General features: G+C 48.4%; 1 protein-coding gene across 1 annotated transcript in view; it reads right to left on the reverse strand.

The window, feature by feature from the left end:
- The window catches only part of LOC146786082 (heat shock protein beta-7-like), a 91235-nt gene extending 68690 nt beyond the window's left edge, over window positions 1-22545 (reverse strand). The window contains exon 1 of the mRNA XM_085635531.1: window positions 22045-22545. Coding sequence (XP_085491657.1) covers window positions 22045-22228 — 184 coding nt within the window. The 5' untranslated portion in view covers window positions 22229-22545. The remainder of the gene's footprint in view (window positions 1-22044) is intronic.
- Window positions 22546-23169: the final 624 nt, after the last annotated feature.

Consider the following 23169-nt stretch of genomic DNA (forward strand, 5'->3'; position numbering starts at 1 on the left):
ATGGATTTGTGTTATTAATCTATCTTACTGGGACTTGGTGCACAATAATAGAGGATGTTCTACAGTCATTACTGGCATGGGACATTAATACTCGTTAATTCATGTGAACATTGACTGGGGTCACTAATGTTTATTACTCCAAGGGGCCATTATGGCTCATTACACCTAGGTTCATTAATATATGTTGGGCCATTACAACTCCTTACAGGCTGGGGACGTCATCGCGCATTAAACCCAGAGGTTATTCAAAGTACTTCCCAATAAGATCCATTGATACTCGCAGGAAGCTGCCATTAACCCACCAACAGTGCCTGGAACCATTCATGCTAATTTCTATAGAGAACAAATAAAGTGCAGTCCTACAGAGGACATCCGCCCTCATTAAGTCCAGGGCTGATGCTATGGGATTGAGTTTGGAACCATAAAAAAGCAATGAAAATAATTGGAAAAATCTTAAGTTACAGTTGTATTCATTAAGCTTGACTTGAAGTGGCAAGTATATGCAACAGAAACTTAACAGAAATGCAACAATTAAGATAAGTTAAACTTGATTCCCACCCACAAGAAGCCATAGTTATAAACTCATTAAGCAACAACATTGCTTTATGTGTAACACAAGACAATTATAGGCCTAATGTTTAAAATAGGATGGAAATACACTTACAATGGATGAAACAGCAGCAAACTATGTCAAAACTACAAATATTGACTGTTATGTAATAATTAATAACGGACGATAACACTCATTAGAATATGAAGACGCCTATCAATAATTTCGTCAACATGAGATGCTTTGAGGAAACAACACATACTAAGAAGAGACATGCAATTGTGGAATCACCAATTATATTTATCACTCCACCTGTTTCATATTTGATCTGTGAAAGCGTCACACACTTAGCGACATATTGAGTCTCTTACAATGTGTGCTAGACACTTGCACACATGAAGGCTGGGGTGGGACTTTGAGTTGTCTTACTCCTGTAACACTTGTATTTCCTATTCTTTTAATGTTGTTGGTGTTGTGTGCATTATTCCCTTTCTGTACCCATAACTCAACCTTAACTAAAGCTTTTCAGTGAATATACATTTTTGTGTAAATATATTTCTTTAATGATTGCATTCTATTTCTTTCTTGAACTTTTACATTATCACTAAACTGTGACTTTACCTTTATTTATTTCCGCTTACTTACTGTCTCTTATTTGTTTTGTTTTTAAATTTGCTCTTACTCCTTCTTGCACTCTCTCACTTTTTCCCCCATTCTATTGCAATCTTCCTCCTCCATGTAGACTGTCACGCTTTCTCGACCTATTGCTCTGGTTCTTTTTCTTGACCTATTTATACCCGCTCTCTTACCCACCAGCACAATTTAATTATTTATGTGATTGTATAGAGCAAGAACATGGACTGTCAGCATTAGAGCACTGAAAATGAAAAAAGGAAAAGCCACATAATGATTGAAATGACACTAGAGCAATCATTACAAGTGGCCCTCATAATTTCAGTATGAGCGCTAATACGTGTTACCATATAAACTGAGTTTGTCGGATAACAATGTACTGCTACTTTTTTTTACTGGATACGTTTCGTTAATTCGTACTGAAATTTATATGGGAAAATGTCTGATAATTGCAGGGACATGCGGATCTGATGTGGAAAGCACCAACACATGCAAGTGATTCCCCATTATTGGGGACACATTCCTAATTGGGTGCTGTTTATTGCATCCAATGAATTCCAACCCAGTGGTGTTAGATTACATCTGATACTGTAAATATAGTACCAAATACCTGGCTACTCATATTCGGGCCTGTAATTATAACATAATAAAACCTATCAGTCTATAATAGCACAAAATATACATAAGGGTGGGTAAAAATACTAGTGAACAATGTTTAATGATTAAAGAAACCTGAGAAGTATATAGAATACTAAATAGTCTATATGTACCCCAATCTGTTTTCTCCATCACTGTCTCCCAAATTCTCTTAGTTTCTTTGGCTCTCTTTATTTCTTGGTCCTTCTCATCTACATTAACTTAAAAGCCTATTCATAAAGGTAAATATATATGTGTATGATTATAACTACACCTAGGTGTTACAGTGTAACTCTACCAATTTTTACTATTCACCATTTCTGAATGTTGAATTACGCCTTGGTGTAGGCTTACATGTTTGTACACCGCCAAATCAGGAGCAGAGCGTCCTACAACAGGATTTATATGTGTACATTTAATAACAGTAATTGGGGACATTTAGGTTGAAATCTCTACAACAATACACGAGATCTCCCAAAAAGAAAATGTAGCAAAACTATTTTAAGGTTAGCAGTGTCTAAAAAAAAGTTAGAAAAATGTTTTAATATAAATTACAGCAAACTAAATAATAAAATTAAATATGTATTATATAATTCATCAATGTAAACATATGATTGTGATTTATAAATAATTGTTGACCACAATTTCCAACACATAAATCTTTTTATTGTTATTTAATATGTAGTACATTTTATTAGAGATTCTGTTTAATTTAAATGATTTACATTTTTAAATACAAGTTTAAAAGTTTATTAACTTTGGTATTAACGTTTGAAATAATGAAATACTAATATTTATATATTTGTTTAACAGTTATAGTTATATATATATATATATATATATATATATACACATATGAGAAGAACTCCGTCGCAAACCTCCAAGATACTGGACAGACGAAACGGACCCAATCTTCTGAGTGCAAGGTATTTATTTAATCCATTAGTGTACCACGCACCACCATGACGCGTTTCGGCCCCAAAAAAGAGGCCTTCATCAAGGACACTCAACCATCCTTTGGAGACACCTATACCTTGCTCTCAACCACACTTGGGTTACGGAGTATCTACCTTTTTCCCATTAGGAACTGTTACCATTTTGCTATACATATTGTCTTAGGAGCACAGGTACAGGACCTCTTTTTCTAAACTCAGCTCCAAGTCCCCCCTTTTTGTGATATTGTTACAAAATGCAGCAGCCAGCATGGCCTTGGGGCCCCCTATTTTCTCTCCAACATCTGAGGCCCTAAAATCCCTGCATTGGCTATCGGTGAGAAAGAGGGGGATCTTTAAGTTCCTTTGCCTTATATTTAAAGCAGTTTATCGCAGTGGACCTCTGCCGGTGAGCCTGAAGCATCGCGATTTTTGCTCCATTGCGCTGGTTGTTCCCAGATTTAAACCGGTTTGTCCACATGGCAAAGCCTTTTCAATGAGGGCGCTAAAGCTCTGTAAATAACTACCAGCTCACGTTCAGAGTGCACCTTTCTTGCTAAGGTTCAGGAAGGCTTTGAAGACCTGGCTTTTCAATAACTAATACCTGTCAAGCTGATCCCCAGTTGGTTGACAGCGCTGTCTCTGTGCTTTGATTCAGACGCTTCCTTCCCTGTTTTTATTTGTGCCTGGACACTTTTTTTTATATATTTGTTGCTCTTTATAAATATGGTAACGTATCATAACAAAACGTAAAATAATGTAACATAACAATTAACATAATATAACCATGAAACATAACAAAACGACGACATGACATAACATAACCATTACCATAAACATTAATATAACAAACACATAAACATATTTTTGTGAATTGAAATTTTTTGTCCATGTATGTTTTGTTTTAGCAAGTATCTCATAAACCCCTCCTTAAAACCCTCCAGTTTAGTGCTAAGTATTCACCAATGCCCAGCCTCCCTCCTTTGCCCCCCCCCCCACATTTACTACTAAAACGTATACACCACTGGACAGAGTACTGAAACTTTTCAAACACTCACCCCCCAGTCACAGATCTGGATTTAATCCATAGTTATTTTGCTCCCAATGTCACCCCAGATTGGGCACAGCCATATGCAAATCAGTCTTGACCCTGTGCCTCATGGGAGCAGTCCAGCCTGAACTGCCAGGCCAGGTCTTCCCTGGACCGGAAAAAAAGCATCTTGGAATCGGTTTTGGGGTAACACCTCTCATCAGCCAGGCTAGCTTGAATCGTGTGCACTGCAAGCAAGGGACCCTCCTCTGGACAAAACCTTAGCCACTTAGGGCACACATAGCAACATCACAAAATAAAATTATGGACAGACTGTTGAAACTTTTCAAACACTCACCCCCAGTCACAGATCTGGGTTAAATCCATTGTTATTTTCGTCACCATGCCACCCCAGTTTGGACCCAGGCATATGCAAATCAGTCTTGACCCTGTACTTCATGGGAACAGTCCAGCCCGAACTGCCAAGGCAGGTCTTCCCTGAATCGGAAACAAGCATCCTGGGACCGATTTCGTAGTGTCACCCCTCATCAGCCAGGCTAGCTTGAATCCAGTGGCACAGTGAGCCTGGAACCCACATCTGGGCATACATTGCCAATGGTCTCTGGCTGCCTGGTCTCTGATTCCATCTCTCCCCTTTCTCTCTTTCAGTCCCAATTTTGATACTAAAAAATGCAGAGCATCAACAGGCCCCTAGACTCACTCACACTCACAATGTTGTACTTTGCCGGCTCTCTAATTCCATATCAGTCTCTTGTACACTCCCTCCCTCACATTTGCCGCATCATTCCCAATCTCTCTTCTTTTCAGCATTTTCTAAGTCTTGTCCTTTTCTCTCTCCGTTGGCAGACTCTTTTCTCCGATCAATAATGCTTTATTACCAGGGGTTACTGGATTGAGAGTGTTGAAAGAATATTTTTTTCAGTTGCTACAAGTAGCAGGTGCACCGCGCCCCCAACCGGCTGATCGAGAATGATTAACGTTTCTGTTTGTTCTCGCCCCTTGCCCTGCTCTTCTAGCGCCCTGAAGCGTCCATCCGTCGCCATATAAATCATATTTTTTTTTTTACATAATAGCTTCGTGTCTCTCTCTCGCTGCTCGCGCCACGTGCGCCTGGAGTCGCACGCGCCCTCCCTCTTCCCCCATGCCCCGCCTCCAGCCCCTCCTCCCTCCCTCTCTATTTTCTCCTTGCTTTAAGTCTCCGGATTGTTTCAGTCCATTTCCCTTTATGGTTGTGACTGGAATACAAGTGTTTCCAGGCCCAGCGCACTACGATAAGATTAATGATTTGGAAAATCGAATGTCTTATCACCTGTGAAAATCATTACAAACACTCCCAGCCTCTCTCTAGGGGGTGAAGGGGCCAGCTAGCCAAGGGCAGATTACCGCGTCTCGGGGGGGAGGGGGCCCCCCCAGCCCTCGCGTGCATCGTTTACCTCACGCGCTGCCCCTGGCGGCTTTCAGGCAATCTTCTTTTCACCACATGACAGTCCCTGATGGGCTCCCCCAGCGCCGCTCACCACGCCGTCCAGCCCGCCTATCCACTCACTTCGGGCACTTCTTCTCTCGCTGACACCGTAAGTCCTGACTCGAACCTTTAGAGCCCTGAAACATAGCTCCTCAGCACTCTTGCACCGCCGGAGACCCTCCCGGATCTTCAAACCACTCATGCAAGTCAGAGCTCCACACTGCTCATGAAGCGCCAAGAAACCTCACAGAAGTACACATCACTCGGGCACCTCCATGGAACTTCACACAGCTCCTCGCATGCAACTTCAAGGCGCCTCGAAGAGCTCCACGCTATTGAGGCAACTCAAAGGAACTCAGCAGTGCTCCAAACTACTCGCACAACTACAAGGAACCTAACGGAACTACAAAGTACTCAAGCAGCACCATAGAACCTTCTAGTGCTCCTCGCCACTCATGCAACTTCAAGGAACTTCCCAGAGCGCCAAACGTCTCCTCAAACTCCAAAAACCTCATAGAGTACCACATCACTCACGAAATCTCATCGAGCTCCACAGCCCCATTTACCTCTAAGCAACCTCAGAATGCTCCACACCCCTCAATCAGTTCCATGAAACCTAATGAAGCTCCAGACCAATCCGGTGACGTCAAGGAACCTCGGAGTGTGCCATACCGCACAAGCAAATCCAAGGAACCTCACGAAGAGCTACACCACTTGTGCATCACCAAGGAACCTCAGAGAGATCTACACCACTTGTGCATCACCAAGGAACCTCAGAGAGATCTACACCACTTGTGCATCACCAAGGAACCTCACAGAGCGCTCCACCACTTGTGCATCACCAAGGAACCCCACAGAGCGCCCCATCATTGTGCATCACCAAGGAACCTCACAGAACGCTCCACCACTTGTGCATCACCAAGGAACCTTAGAGAGCTCTACACCACTTGTGCATCACCAAGGAATCTCACAGACCACTACAACACTTGTGCATCACCAAGGAACATCAGAGAGCTCTACACCACTTGTGCATCACCAAGGAACCTCACAGAGCACTACACCACTTGTGCATCACCAAGGAACCTCAAAGAGATCTACACCACTTGTGCATCACCAAGGAACCTCAGAGAGATCTACAACACTTGTGCATCACCAAGGAACCTCACAGAGCGCTACAACACTTGTGCATCACCAGGAACCTTAGAGAGCTCTACACCACTTGTGCATCACCAAGGAACCTCAGAGAGCTCTACACCACTTGTGCATCACCAAGGAACCTCACAGAGCGCTACACCACTTGTGCATCACCAAGGAACCTCACAGAGCGCTACACCACTTGTGCATCACCAAGGAACCTCAGAGAGCTCTACATCACTTGTGCATCACCAAGGAACCTCAGAGAGCTCTACACCACTTGTGCATCACCAATGAACCTCACAGAGCGCTACACCACTTGTGCATCACCAAGGAACCTCAGAGAGCGCTACACCACTTGTGCATCACCAAGGAACCTCAGAGAGCTCTACACCACTTGTGCATCACCAATGAACCTGACAGAGCGCTCCACCACTTGTGCATCACCAAGGAACCTCAGAGAGCGCTACACCACTTGTGCATCACCAAGGAACCTCAGAGAGCTCTACACCACTTGTGCATCACCAAGGAACCTGACAGAGCGCTCCACCACTTGTGCATCACCAAGGAACCTCAGAGAGCACTACACCCCTTGTGCATCACCAAGGAACCTCAGAGAGCTCTACACCACTTGTGCATCACCAAGGAATCTCAGAGAGTGCTACACCACTTGTGCATCACCAAGGAACCTCACAGAGCTCTACACCACTTGTGCATCACCAAGGAACTTCAGAGAGCTCTACACCACTTGTGCATCACCAAGGAACCTCAGAGAGCTCTACACCACTTGTGCATCACCAAGGAACCTCACAGAGCACTACACCACTTGTGCATCACCAAGGAACCTCAGAGAGCTCAACACCGTCACGCAACACCAAAGACTCTCACAGAATCCCAAACCATTCTTGCAATGCCAATGACCCTCGCAGACCTTCACATCCTTCATACAACCCAAATGAACCCCGTGGAGGATCACACAGCTCCAGCAGACGCAAGGAGCCTCCCAGAGCTTCACATCACTCATGCAATACCAGTGAACCTCACAGAACCAAACACCACTTGTGCACCTCACTGTAATGTTTCAAAGCTCCACTCCACTGATGCGCTGCCAAGAGACCTCAGGAGCACCACAGCACATTGAAAGAACCTCACAAAACTCCACATCACTCATGGAACTCCAAGTAACCTAACAGAGCTTCACACCACTTACGCAGCTCCAATGAACCCTACAGACCCCCACATCAGCAGGAAAGTCTAAGGAACCTCAAAGAACTACACCCGACGGCAACTTCAAGCAACAAAACAGAGCTTCACACCAACCATGTAATACCAATAAACTTCAGAGTGCTGCCAAACCAATGCAAATCCAATGGAGCTATCAGAACCTTACAATACTGATGCAAATTCATGGAATGATGTAGAGCTCCACACCACGTATGCAATTCCAAGAAACTTAATACAGCTCCACACCACTCAAGCAACTCCAAGTAACCTCAGGAACTACACACCATGCATGCCACCCCAAGGGACCTTGCATATCTCCACATCACTCAAGCAACTTCAAAGGAACCTCACAGAGCTCCTCGCCACTCTACGAACTCCACTGAACACCAGAGAGCACCACACTACTCATCAAACTCCAAATAGCCTCACAGAGCTCCTCACACTCAACAAACTCCACTGAACATCAAAGAGCTCCACACTACTCATCAAACTACCAAGGAACCTCACAGAGCTCCACACCACCCATGCAACTGCAAGGAACTTAACAGAGCTCCACAGCCCCATGAAACTCTAAAGAACCACTCTGGGCTCCACACCCCTCATGCAATTCCCTGCAACCTGACAGATCGCTACACCAATCATGTAACATCAGGGGTCCGCATAGACCTCCACAACCCGCATGCAGTTCCATGAAATCTCACAGAGCTCTTCACCAACCATGTAACACCAAGAAACCCTACAGACCTCAACACCTCCCATGCAATTCCATGCAGTGAAACTTGAGTCCACATCAGTCATGAAATGGCAAAGATGTCACATAGTTCCACACCACTCATGCAATGCCAGTTACCCTAACAGACGTAGAACACGTTTACAACTCCATGGAATCTTGTAGAGCTCGACTCCACTGACACAATGCCAAGGACACCTCTTGTGTCACTTCAAGGAGACTCACAAGGCTCCACACACATTCATGGAACTCCAAGGAACTTCTCAGAGCTTCACAAAACGTATGCAACTCCAATGAGCCTCACAGACCTCCACATTCCCATTAAACTCTAAGACATTGTATAGCGCTCCACATCCCTAATGCATCTCTAGGCACCATAACTGAGCTCTACACCAATCACGTAAGCCCAAGGAATCTCATACAAATCCAAGAGGCCTCACAGAGCTACACAAAACCACAACCATCAGCAAGCAACCTCGGAAAGCTCAAAACCATTCATGTAACTCCAAAAAGATAACTTTAAATTCTAAACCATGTTTGCTATGCCAAAGAACCTCACAGTGCTTTATGCAACTCATGCAACGCAAAAGAACACCATAGAGTGCCACACAGCTCATGCAGCTCTACGGAACCTCCCGGAGCTCTACTCCACTCAGACCACATTAATTAACCTCACAGAGCTACACACCACTCATGTAGATCCATAGAATGCTACAGAGCTCCACACATCTCATGTAGATCCATAGAATACTACAGAGCTCCACACCACTCATGTAGATCCATAGAATGCTACAGAGCTCCACACCACTCATGTAGATCCATAGAATGCTACAGAGCTCCACACCACTCATGTAGATCCATAGAATGCTACAGAGCTCCACACCACTCTTGTAGATCCATAGAATGCTACAGAGCTCCACACCACTCCTGTAGATCCATAGAATGGTACAGAGCTCCACACCACTCATGTAGATCCATAGAATGCTACAGAGCTCCACACCACTCATGTAGATCGATAGAATGCTACAGAGCTCCACACCACTCGTGTAGATCCATAGAATGCTACAGAGCTACACACCACTCATGTAGATCCATAGAATGCTACAGAGCTACACACCACTCATATAGATCCATAGAATGCTACAGAGCTACACACCACTCATGTAGATCCATAGAATGCTACAGAGCTCCACACCACTCTTGCAATACAAAGGAATCTCACAGAACTCCAAACCATTGATGTAAATCTAAGGAACCTCATAGAGATGTGTCCCACGTGTACAATTCCAAGGACCTCACAGATATTCTAACAACTGATACAACTCCAAGGGGCCTCGGAGAACTTAACAACCCTCGCCCAGCTCCAAGGAGTTTCACATCCTTTGTGCTAACAGATCTAGTCTCCACCTATCTAACTCCAAGAAACTCACAGAACTCCATATCATTCCTACAACTAAATGGGCCCTCACAGACCTCAAAGCCACTCATGCATCTCCAAAGAACCTCTCTCTCGATTTACAAACTAATTGTGCAACTTCTAGGAGCCTCAATGGGCTCCACACCACTCTTGCAACTCCAAGACACCTTACAGAGCACCACATTACTCATGCTACTCCAGGGTAACTCAGAGTGAGTTCCACACTTGTAACACAAGTAACATTACCATCTTGGATCTACATATTCCATGGAATCTCACACAAGTCTACTCCACTCATACTACTCCAAGGTACCCTACACAGCCCCACATGTCTAACACAACCCACAAAACCACCATAGAGCATCACACCACTCCAGAGGGCGGTGTGGGCATATCAGCCAGTCCTGGGTTTGCCTACTACTTGTGCAGCTCAGTGGAATCTCACACAGCTCCGCTCATACTAGTCCAAGGTACCTTACACAGCGCCACACATCTCACACAACCCACAAAACCACCATAGAGCATCACGCCACTCCAGAGGGCGGTGTGGGCATATCAGCCAGTCCTGGTTCTCCAACGAGCCAGGGAGATAATGGAGGCAGAGGTTCCATATCCACCAATTCTTAAGAGTGTCTTCCTGCCTAACAGACAACCCCATGTTAGGCCAATTATAAGCTTTGACTCCGCAATGATGTTCATTCAGGAGCAAATTTTAGATCTGGAAGATAGAAGAAGGCCTCCTGTGGACCGTTTGATTTTTATAAAATGCCACACCCAATCGATGGGAATAAGGGGAACTCTAATAAGGTAGAAAGAGTCTTAGTTGTGTAGTAGAGGATACCATTTTAAAGATTTTTTCTATCTGATGGTCCCCAGGAATTTGGATTATTTCTCAACACTCATCTGTTACCATTATTAGAGCTGGTTTTAGAGTTTGGTCTGTAATGTCAGGTTCGCAACCTTTGTTTCGGGTCACCAGATGCTGTGGCAGTTTCCTAGTGACTAGAGGGTGAATAGAAACAGACAAGGGACAACTGCATTTACCTTAATGGTAATGCGGCTGCATTTTTCTTAGTTGGGTGCCCATCTCTGGTAAGCTCCTTTTGACATGGCCTACCTCTCTGGACACAGTATTGACCCAAGTGAGTTTGGGTAACCTGAGGCAGGTGTTTGTGGACCAACCTTAGTGCAGACACAGGTTAACACTATTCCCAAGTAGCCCTTTATCATCTGTACTACCTCTTTCAGATATCCTCTACCTTGCATCAGGACCATCATAGAGTGCTCATTCGGGCTGCTGTACAGTCCAGAATGTATTACTGCATGACAGTGTTACTTGGAGTTGCATAAAAAGGTATTGTTTGAATTACAGGCCATTCAAAATTGAACCGAGCCCCTGATTTCTCATCTTAGAACAAAAGGGCATCTATTTGAGATTCAGAGTAAATTGTCATGGTTACCAATCGATACCCAGGTTAAGATGAGGACACTCTGAAATGAGAATTAATTAATTTGCTGCACCTGAATACACTTATGACTCTTCGTGAACGAAAAAACATCTGCTTTCCTGTTTAGATCTGAGGCACAATCTGGCCAAATGAGCTAAAATATTGGCGCGGAGAGCCAAGGTAATGATGGCCAAATGATGGTACGAGGTCGCCAAAGAGATCCGATCTTTTTCCTATTATAAAAGGGAAGGAAGCAAATGATGGAAGGAATGCTGAACAATGCAAACATTCACCCCCAGTCACAAGCATCTGGGATTAATCCATTGTTTCTTTTGCTCACTACGCCACCCCAGATGTGGGACCCTTGCTCACTGTGCCACTGGAGTCAAGCTATCCTGGCTGATGACGGCTGATAGCCAGAAACCGGTCCCAGGATGCTTGTTTCCGGTCCAGGGAGGACCTGGCTTGGCAGTTCGGGCTGGACTGTTCCCATGAGGAGCAGGGTCAAGCCTGATTTGCATGTGGCTGGGTCTAAACTGGGGTGGCATGGTGAGCAAAAGAAGGATGGATTTAACCCATATCTCTTGACTGGGGGTGAATGTATGATTTATTCAGCATTCTGTCCATCATTTGTTTTGCGTAGCTCTGTTCCTATTATGGCAAATTAAATTCCAAAGTTATCAATGGCATTTTTGAGTTTCTTCTTGTTAATGTTTTTCTTTTTGCTGTTAAGGGCGACATGTTTTATGCTATTAAATTTGATCAAATAGGTTATTTGCGTTACTAATTTTACTTCTGAATTTTGGTAACATTTAGTACATTTTGTGGTAGCGCCTCGAGGCTGTCACGGCAGGCAGTGCTATATTAGGAAAATAAAGACACGCATTGCATGTATGACACTGACACCCAAAAAAAAGCCACCTTCCTACATATTGCCCCATTTACCTACAAATAAGCTTGGACAAGTGGCCCTCTGTTTAAAAAAATGTTGCATGAATGGCATTTGTAAATCATGAGACTTCCACGGGCTTCTGAATTTCAAGAATTATATTTGATTATTGAAAACTCATACCTTCTTCCGCCATTCCTGACCCTCCCTCGTCTGCTAGTGCTAAGTGTGCCAATGAGCAGATTCCATACTGCCCAATTTACCGACTAGGCAGTTCATCAGCTGATGCCCATGCAGCTTCTCATAGACAAAGTGTCATCGGCCCTGGCCAATGAATGGCTTTGTGGATGAAGCATCATCAGTCCCAGCCCATGGAAGTCTTAATGGGTGTTAGACAGGCCACATGAAGGGCTTGCTCCCTCCCCGCATGACACGGCCCAAGCCCCGGCCCTCCAGGTGTGACCCACAGGACCAACCCGCAACCCGTCTCCAGACGGAACTCCTGCCCCCGGACATCTATGTATCACGGGGCCGACCCACTCCCGGCTCCCCCGTCCGGACCAGCCGCCATCTTGGACACTGCACCACGAGGCCGCGTGGCCTCAGCTCGACCCTATCCCTGGGCCTGGCCAGGCCCCGCCATCCCGGCACCATCATCCACCCAGGAGGTGAACGGACCACTTGGCAGGTCGATGGGAGAAAGGAGTGTCGATGGCTCTCCCCCGCCAGGTGCCGATCACCCTCCAGCTCCCCCGGGCGCTGGCTCCACCCCCTGCTGGGTGTCTGGACTCCCTCATCCTGGACCTCCCGACCTCCAAGTGCGAGGGTCCGGACATCAAAGGGCGCCAGACCTATAACTAGGGCAGCTCCAGAGCAGGGAGGCAGTTGTATCCTGGAGTCGAGAGACACCGAGAAGAACTCATCCTTGACGGACTACCGGCGCTGCCGTAGCCCTGCCTTGTGAACTATCGTCCTGCCTGCTGGCGCTGCCGCGGCCTTCTGCATCCTCCATCCTCGTCGGGACCTGCTGGCGCTGCCGCGGACCGTTGTAACCACCATCTTCATCGGGACCTGCTGGCGCTGCCGCGGACCGTGTAACGACCACCTTCACCGGGACCTGCTGGCGCTGCCGCGGACCGTGTAACGACCACCTTCACCGGGACCTGCTGGCGCTGCCGCGGCCCGTCCAAGCTAGAACACCGAGCTCGAGGATTGTGAGCTATCCATCATCACATCTACCAGATTGGTAACCAGACTGCCCCGCTACCCCCTTTCCCAAACCCAGAGACTAGAATCGAGGGGACCCCTGAGTCCAGACCTCCTTGTACCATTCCATCGTACCTTAAGAAACTACTTATAAAGAACGTTAAAGCCTATCCTTGTGTGGTGTACACCTGTGGGGGGGAAGTTATTCGTCTGTACGATCGCTGGAGACGGCTCTCCCCGGAGACCTCTCCCCTTGTCCTCGGCCGACCCTCCCGGTCCATCTAACATTGGTGGCCAGCGGCGCGATCCGAATCAACGCGTAATCGTACAGAGAGTAGCTCACCCCACGACAAAACCACAATGTCAACCAAAGAGAGCGGATCCACCGAGAAATTCCAGATGGATAAATTGGAAGAGTACAGCCATCGTGAATTAAAACAATTCTGCATGGAACTAGGCATTGCTACCACCGGCCTGAGTACCAAAGGCGATTTCAAGCACGCCATTGAGTCGTGGGCAGAAACCGGGGTCACCAGATCCCCAGACCGAAACAGTGCAGCATCAGAGAGGATCGCCACGGCTCCCGAGGAGCGAGGAACGGGCCTCTCACAGGAAGAGATCCAAGAAAGAGAAAAAAACAGACTACATGAGTTAGAAATGGCACGACTCAAAATGGACGGTGAACTAAAATTAGCCGAGCAAAAACTGAACCTAGAACATCTGTGGCTCCGAGAAGAACGGGAAGAAAAACAGAGGCAGAGAGAGCTCGAAGAAAAGAGACTAGCGTACGAACACGAGCGCAAACTGGCAGAAATAGACCTACGGAAGCAGAACAAAGAACCGGAGGTGCCCGAGCGACCGCGCACCCCGGGAGCGACAGAAAAGAAAGTCCACATCCCCAAGGATGTCGTTCGAGAGTATGTCCGAGAGGACGACATACAACAGTGGTTCAAGGCCTACGAGATCGCCATGACCTCCCACCGGATCGATCGAAGTGACTGGGGAGCCGGTCTATGGGAGAGGTTCGTCAACGAAGGCCGTGATGCCCTGCTACAGCTCCCAGACCATCAGATGTCATCCTATGACCACATGAAGGCTGCCCTCCTCACCCGATATGGGCTCACGCCCGAAATGTACCGCCAGAGGTTTCGAGACTGCACCCGGATCCCGGGTACAACTTGGGTGGAATATGTCAACTATTTCAGCCGAGCCTTCGAGGGGTGGATCAAGGGAAGCCACGTAACGACCTACGAGCAACTTTTTAATCTTATGGTGCACCTCTCTAACAACTGCTTCGTCGAGCTCAGGCAGCACCTCCTCGACAGTAAATTGACTGACCCACGGCAACTCGCCGCCGAAGCTGACCGGTGGGAAAGCACCCGAGTGGGCCGGAGAGGGCCACACGAGCAGAACCGGAACCACCAAGGTCAGCACCGTCCCCGAGGAGGAGGCCAGGGGCGAGGGAGAGACACCGTCCCGGCCACTCCCGCTGCCAGCACCCCGCCCCCGGCCGGCCGGGGCAACCCCCCGATGCGCCCGGGGTTCCGAGCCAACGTCACATGTCACCGATGCCAGCGAGTCGGCCACTACGCCAATGACCCGTACTGCCCGCAGAACCAAACGCCAAAACCCCGCCAGGTAGCTGCCGCCGCCCTGGGGGGAGAACAAATCTCCGAAGAACAAGAAGAATATGAGCAGGCACAACAAGAGTGGGAACCGGCCGCCATGGTTCTAGCGTGCCTAGGGGGAAGAGACATGGTCCCGCGGGCTCCCCTACCCGCCAACACCAGAAAATATAGCCAGAGGGTGAACATTAATGGGCGCCGGGCCGAAGCACTACGTGACACAGGGGCCAGTGTGACGGCCGTCCGCTGTCACCTGGTAAAACCAGAGCAGATCCTGCCGAACATTCTCTGCCCCGTCCGTTCGGCCGACAATTCAGAAAGTCTATGTCGGATGGCCTGCGTCCCCTTCGAATGGGGAGGAGTTTCCGGCATGTTGAAGGTGACGGTCCGGGATGATGCCCCCGTGGACTGTCTCCTGGGGAATGATCTTGAGAGTTCCCCGTGGGCCGCCGTCGAAAGAAGAGAGCATTTGGGGATGTTGGGCCTCCCGGACTGGGCGTGCGTAACCACCCGGTCCATGGCCGCCCGTACCATCCCCCGACCAGAAGAACCAGAATGGCCAACACCTCCTCCCCCGATCACTCCAGTAGAAGACACCGACTATACCGACCCCCCAGAGCAAACCCCCGAAGGGGTCGCCCAGCCCCAGGACCTTCCCGACCTGGCTCAGTGGCGTCAAGAAGGGGGGCCCACCCAGGAACAGTTCCGTCAAGAGCAAAAGACCTGTCCTTCCCTCGAGGGACTCCGCCAGCAAGCCCTCGCCCAAAGCGCAGGGGACACCACCGGAGCCCATTGGATCTATTGGGACAATGACCTACTATACAGTGAACAGAGAATCGCGGAGTTATGGGCCAGTCGAGTGTTGGTCGTGCCCCTCCGTTTTAGAGACTTCCTGCTAAATTTGGCCCACGATGTCCCTCTGGCTGGACACCTGGGCCAGGACAAAACCTACAGTCGCCTGGTGACACACTTTTTCTGGCCGAAGATGAGAAACGACGTCCTCAACCACTGCCGGTCCTGCCCCACGTGCCAGGCCAGCGGGAAGAGCGGCCGCAAACTCAAAGCACCTCTGCAGCCCTTCCCAGTTGTCACCACCCCGTTCGAGAGGGTGGGAATAGACATTGTGGGGCCCCTGGACCCCCGTACAGCACAAGGACATCGGTTCATCCTGGTACTGGTGGACCACGCCACCCGCTACCCCGAGGCTGTGCCCCTGCGAACTGTAACAGCCCCGGTGGTCGGCCGGGCCTTAATGGGGATCTTCTCCCGGGTGGGCTTCCCCCGCGAAGTCGTCAGCGACAGAGGCACAAACTTTATCTCGAAATATATGAAGTCCCTCTGGCAACAGTGCGGGGTCACCTACCGATTCACGACCCCCTATCACCCTCAAGGAAACGGACTAGTTGAGCGATTCAACCGCACGCTCAAGGGAATGATTGGGGGGTTGGAAGAGCCCCTCCGTCGCCAGTGGGATGTACTACTTCCGTGCCTCCTCTTCGCCTATCGGGAAGTTCCCCAGAAGTCCCTCGGCTTTAGCCCGTTCGAACTCTTGTACGGGCACCCTGTGCGAGGGCCCCTCAGCCTAGTCAAAGAAGGTTGGGAGGTCCGGACCAGCCGCCATCTTGGACACTGCACCACGAGGCCGCGTGGCCTCAGCTCGACCCTAACCCTGGGCCTGGCCAGGCCCCGCCATCCCGGCACCACCATCCACCCAGGAGGTGAACGGACCACTTGGCAGGTCGATGGGAGAAAGGAGTGTCGATGGCTCTCCCCCGCCAGGTGCCGATCGCCCTCCAGCTCCCCCGGGCGCTGGCTCCACCCCCTGCTGGGTGTCTGGACTCCCTCATCCCGGACCTCCCGACCTCCAAGTGCGAGGGTCCGGACATCAAAGGGCGCCAGACCTATAACTAGGGCAGCTCCAGAGCAGGGAGGCAGTTGTATCCTGGAGTCGAGAGACACCGAGAAGAACTCATCCTTGACGGACTACCGGCGCTGCCGTAGCCCTGCCTTGTGAACTATCGTCCTGCCTGCTGGCGCTGCCGCGGCCTTCTGCATCCTCCATCCTCGTCGGGACCTGCTGGCGCTGCCGCGGACCGTTGTAACCACCATCTTCATCGGGACCGGCTGGCGCTGCCGCGGACCGTGTAACGACCACCTTCATCGGGACCTGCTGGCGCTGCCGCGGACCGTGTAACGACCACCTTCACCGGGACCTGCTGGCGCTGCCGCGGACCGTGTAATGACCACCTTCACCGGGACCTGCTGGCGCTGCCGCGGCCCGTCCAAGCTAGAACACCGAGCTCGAGGATTGTGAGCTATCCATCATCGCATCTACCAGATTGGTAACCAGACTGTCCCGCTACCCCCTTTCCCAAACCCAGAGACTAGAATCGAGGGGACCCCTGAGTCCAGACCTCCTTGTACCATTCCATCGTACCTTAAGAAACTACTTATAAAGAACGTTAAAGCCTATCCTTGTGTGGTGTACACCTGTGGGGGGGAAGTTATTCATCTGTACGATCGCTGGAGACGGCTCTCCCCGGAGACCTCTCCCCTTGTCCTCGGCCGACCCTCCCGGTCCGTCTAACAATGGGTGATGTGTCACCGGCTTGATGCTTGACGGGAAATTTCGTTGGGACTCCCCAATCAAAGTCTTTTTGGGTGAAGCGTCATCAGCCCTGGACCAAGAATGCCCTTGTAGATGAAGTCATAAGCCTTTGTCCATGAGTTGGAATTTCCTGACTCCCAGCCCTTGCCCCATCTTGTCTGGAGGCACAAAAGATGGTGTCAAACCCTTTGTAAGTGTGCTGAGGCAAAGTCTTTGTGATGTGCAAGTGGTAGATGACAGTCCGCCCCCTATCAAGTCAGAGATTGCCCATCTTGCCAACACCTATTCCCCCTTTGTCTCACTGTCTGGGAGCAGTACACAAAACCAACTGCCAGTTACACCTAGTCATGTGACCCAGGATATAGTCTGTATGCACCAAATGGTAAGAACAAAAAAATGCCTACTTTCTAAAAGTGGCATTTTCAGAATTGAGACTTGAAATCTGAGTGTACGACTAAAGAGGGTTTTAAATTGCAATTCTTTATACAACAAACTTGACATTCTACTTACTCCTAACTGAAAGTTCACACTTATTGAAGGTAATAAGGTAACCCAATGTTATCCTATGGGAGAGGTAGGACTTACAGTAGTGAAATCAAATTGTAGAGTTTTTTTTTTACTACTAGGACATGTAAAACTTAAAAGTACATGTCCAACTTTTTAAATACATTGCACCCTGCCCTATGGGCTGTTTAGGGCCTACATGAGGGGTGACTTATATGTATTAAAAATAATGGTTGGGTCTGGGAAAAGATTATTTTACCAGGCCGAAATGGCAGTTTAAAGCTGCACACACAGGCTGCAATGACAGACATGAGACATGTTGGAAAGGGCTACATCAGTGGGTGGCACAATCAGTGCTTCAGGCCCACTAGTAGCATTTAATTTACAGGCCCTGGGTACGGGTAGTACCATTTTACTATGGACTTACAAATAAATTAAATGTGTCAATTGAGTGTATGTCCATTTTACCATGTTTAAAGGGGAGCGCACAAGTACTTTAGCACTGATTAGCAGTGGTAATTTGCAGAGTACTAAAAGCCAACAAACATGGGTTCAGAAAACAAGAGGGTGACTGCAAAAGGTTTAGGGATACCCCCCCCCCCCCCAATTATCGTCCCACTTTGGTGTTTTTTCAATCAGCAAAGCCCCATGACACCCAGTGATTCCACTCACCCCATTGTCATCACTTTCCCTGCCCACCTCGGACCAAGATTTTTTCCTTTCTTTCTATACCTCTCTTCTTAGTTTCTCACCTACCACTAGTTCAAAGATACAGCACGCACTGAGGTAGTCATGACTTTGTCAATTGTCTCCACTGTGAATAAGTGTCAACTATGATATAATGTATTTTATATTTGTAGAGTGGTCCCTCCAGCAACCCATATGACATATATTTGATGTTATAAATATTTTTACGTGAAAAACATGGAGCAGAACATTGTTGCTGACTCATCCCGTTTGTAAAGTGTGCACACTGTTTCATCGAAAAACAAAAGTATTGAAAAATGCCTATAAAGATAAAAAAAATCAGTCCTGGTTCATATGGTTCTGTTGGATGAGGTGTCATCAGCCCACCTGGTTAGCAAAAGATCCTTGAGAAGGAATGGTATCAGTCCTGGTTCCTGCTGGGAGACCATTCTAAGCCTAGGATTATTCTGGTTCTTCTGGAATAGGTTTCCAATAACCTAGTCCATACTGGCCATGCCGGAAAATGTTTCTAATTATAGTGCCATCCTGCTCCTTCTGGAATAGGTTTCCACTTCCATTGTCCGTGCAGGTCACGCTGAAGGACATTTCTAAGCCTAGGATCGTCCTGGTCTAACTGAATAGGTTTCAACCGCCCTAGCCCATGCTGTCCTACTGAAGGATGCTTCTAAGTTTAGGATGATTCTGGTCCTGATGGAATAGGTTTCCACTGCCCTTGTCCGTGCAGGTTGTGATTGAGAGCGTTTCCAAGCCTAGGACCGCCCTGATCCAATGGAATAGGTTTCCATTGCCCTGACTCACACGGTCATACTGGAAGACATCTCTAACTCTAGGGTCATCCTGATCCTACTGGAATAGGTTATCCCTGCCATGGCTCATACTGAAAGACATCTCTAAATCTAGGGCAATCCTGATCCAACTGGAATAGTTTATCCCTGCCATGGCTCAAGCTGGAAGACATCTCTAACTCTAGGGTCATCCTGATCCTACTGGAATAGGTTATCCCTGCCATGGCTCATGCTGGAAGACATCTCTAACCCTAGGGTCATCCTGATCCTACTGGAATAGGTTATCCCTGCCATGTCTCATGCTGGAAGACATCTCTAACCCTAGGGTCATCCTGATCCTACTGGAATAGGTTACCCCTGACATGGCTCATGCTGGAAGACATCTCTAACCCTAGGGTCATCCTGATCCTACTGGAATAGGTTATCCCTGCCATGGCTCATGCTGGAAGACATCTCTAACCCTAGGGTCATCCTGATCCTCCTGGAATAGGTTATCCCTGCCATGGCTCATGCTGGAAGACATCTCTAACCCTAGGGTCATCCTGATCCTACTGGAATAGGTTATCCCTGCCATGGCTCATGCTGGAAGACATCTCTAACCCTAGGGTCATCCTGATCTTACTGGAATAGGTTATCCCTGCCATGTCTCATGCTGGAAGACATCTCTAACCCTAGGGTCAACCTGATCCTACTGGAATAGGTTATCCCTGCCATGGCTCATGCTGGAAGACATCTCTAACCCTAGGGTCATCCTGATCCTACTGGAATAGGTTATCCCTGCCATGGCTCATGCTGGAAGACATCTCTAACCCTAGGGTCATCCTGATCCTACTGGAATAGGTTATCCCTGCCATGGCTCATGCTGGAAGACATCTCTAACCCTAGGGTCATCCTGATCCTACTGGAATAGGTTATCCCTGCCATGGCTCATGCTGGAAGACATCTCTAACCCTAGGGTCATCCTGATCCTACTGGAATAGGTTATCCCTGCCATGGCTCATACTGGAAGACATGTCTAACCCTAGGGTCATCCTGATCCTACTGGAATACGTTATCCCTGCCATCGCTCATGCGGGGGGATGTTTCTAAGCTAACGGTGATCCTGGTCCTTCTGGAATAGGTTTCCCCCACCATGGTCCATTCATGTCATGCTGGTAGAGTTGCCTCAGTCCATTTTCAGGCAGGTCCTACTGGACAAGGCCATGGTGTCACCATCCATGACAGATTGAGGTCCTCATACATGAAGTTACCCAAGCCAGGGTCCCTCAAGCTCACACATGTATGGGTAATTGCCCACTTGAAATCGTCAAACTTATCCCAGATTAGGTGTCCCCGCCCCTGGCAGGAAAAGGTTTTTCGGGGTTATTGGGTTACTGATCACAAACCATTAGGATCACCTCTAAATGAATTTTCCTCAGTCCTGACCTATAAAGGCCCCATTGAGAAGGTTTCTCCAGGCCTGGCCAATGAAAGATCCGCTTGATTTTTTCCCTTGAAGATTCCTCTGAAGAGTTACCCAGATCTGGTCCTCAAAGTCCTCCATGGCCGACACTTCACCAGTCCGGGCCTTTAAAGGCACCACGGGCATGCACTGATGAGCCGCTGATGGTTTTCCTCTGGATTCCTCACCCTGGACCATGAAGGTCACTCCCAGGGGTGCAGCTACGATTAGTGAAGCAGGTGCAGTAGCATCGGGGACTTTGGATTTTAGGTGCCAACTGTCCACCTTCTACAGCTGTCCGAGGGGATTAGAGCCCCATTTAGCGTGGATCTTATAGGGCACAAGTTACATTTGCTAAACACTTGTCGCACCTGGGCTGGAAGGGGACCACTGATTACTCTTTCTGAGCCCTGACTGATCGATTTGTCTGTAGAAAAGCTCTCTACCCCATGGAGGTCACCCCTAAACATGGTACCCTCAGTTCTGGTCCATGAAGATCATCCCTGGAATACTTCTAAACCCCCAAGAAAGCCCACTGCGTTAGAAGCACGCGAACTGCAGGTCCTCAGTCCAAAACCCAGGAAGTCCAATGTATTAATCTGAGGTCCAGAATTTGGGCATCAGTAAATCTCATGATGACAACACCAGCCATTTATAGCGTGTAAAGATGCCAACAATCGCGGTGGGAAGCGCTATCTAAAACAAGCATTGGCAAAGCCAGTAGGTCTCACTAGCATTTTGAGTCCTGAATAAAAGATTTGAAAAAATCTGATGGAGTGAAAACACAAAATAAAAAAGTATTGCTTTCTCTCGACAAAAAAATTGTGATATAAAGATATGCAATGATTCATTGTATTTTGGGATGTGATGCACGGACTCCATTGGAGGCTAAATGATACATCAAACAGCTAACTTCATGAGGGAAGAACGACTACTCTCCTGATAACCCAAAGTCAAATCGGTGTATATTTTAAAGAACCATTAACTATAGGTCTAACAGCTGTGCTTGTCAAGCAGCCAGACCTAAAAAAAAACACCCTTCCTCTGATTTGACCCACCTGAGTATCTGAAGGGCTCCCGGGGCGGGATTCCGAAGGAGCTGCGCCGCAGGCCGCTGTGGTCCAGAGCCCGCGTGCTCTCCATCAGCGGCTCGAAGCAGCTGGGCTCGCCCGAGGAGTTGGAACCGAAAGCGCTGTAGCGCTGCGAGGAGCGGTAGGTGGACGAGGAGCTGCGGGACGACATGACGAGGGAGAGAGTGAAGGTAGGAAACAGGGGGAAGAGAGGTAGGGACAGGAAGGCAGGGGAAGAGAGGAGGGAAACGAGTTTAGAAAGCCGGGCCACGAGGGAAGGGCGAATAGAGAAAAGTCAACAGTGATGGGCAGAGGGAAACACAACGAGAGATGGAGGGATACAGAAAGATGCGGAAGGAACAGGAGGCACGGCGAGCCAGGCTGAGACCGTGAAAGGGCAAGTCAGGGGCGCTGCTCTCGGGGAGGCACCTCTCGGAGAGATCTGCGGTGGGGGGGCAGCGGGAGCCTCGCTATGCCCATACTTAGAGGTGGTACTCCGCAGACACCGCTCCTCTTCACAGAATAAGAGTGAGGTGCCCGCGTCGGACTCCGAGGAATGTCAGATAAGGCCTCGCTGCGGTGATAGGCAGAGTGGCAGGGTCTGAGGCAGCAGGGGGGTTAGGAAGGGGTGGGGGTGGCAGGGGGTCGGGGTGCACACCACTGCTGACGTTCTGTATTGATCTGTGGAGCTCAGAACTAAAGAGTGATGGATGGACTGGTTGAATTAATCTCGGCCGCTAGTAATTACTTGGGCATCATTCCAGTCTATCCTTTTGTTTTTGGGCAGCATGCCACCTCAGAGGAACTAGCCATATTCAAAGCAGCCTTTGGCCTTGCTCCAATAGGAGAAGTCCAGTGTGGCCAGGTGCCTTCATATCCGAACACAGGACCAAGATCTGGGCATAACCATCCATCGCACTTATGGCGTTACACTCAGTGATCGAAGTGGGGGAAAAAAAGTAGGGGAACTGTGTGCCGAGAATCAGTGGGCGGGAATAACCTAAGGATTGGGTCAGTGGGCGGAGTTAGAGGTGTGACAGAAAGAGCAAAATATCCCAATTTGTAACATTTGTTTCCCATTTTACTAACCGGTTACAGCTTATTACATTATTT

Source organism: Triturus cristatus, chromosome 11 (assembly GCF_964204655.1).
Source record: "Triturus cristatus chromosome 11, aTriCri1.1, whole genome shotgun sequence".
In the NCBI taxonomy this organism is placed as follows: Eukaryota; Metazoa; Chordata; class Amphibia; order Caudata; family Salamandridae; genus Triturus; species Triturus cristatus.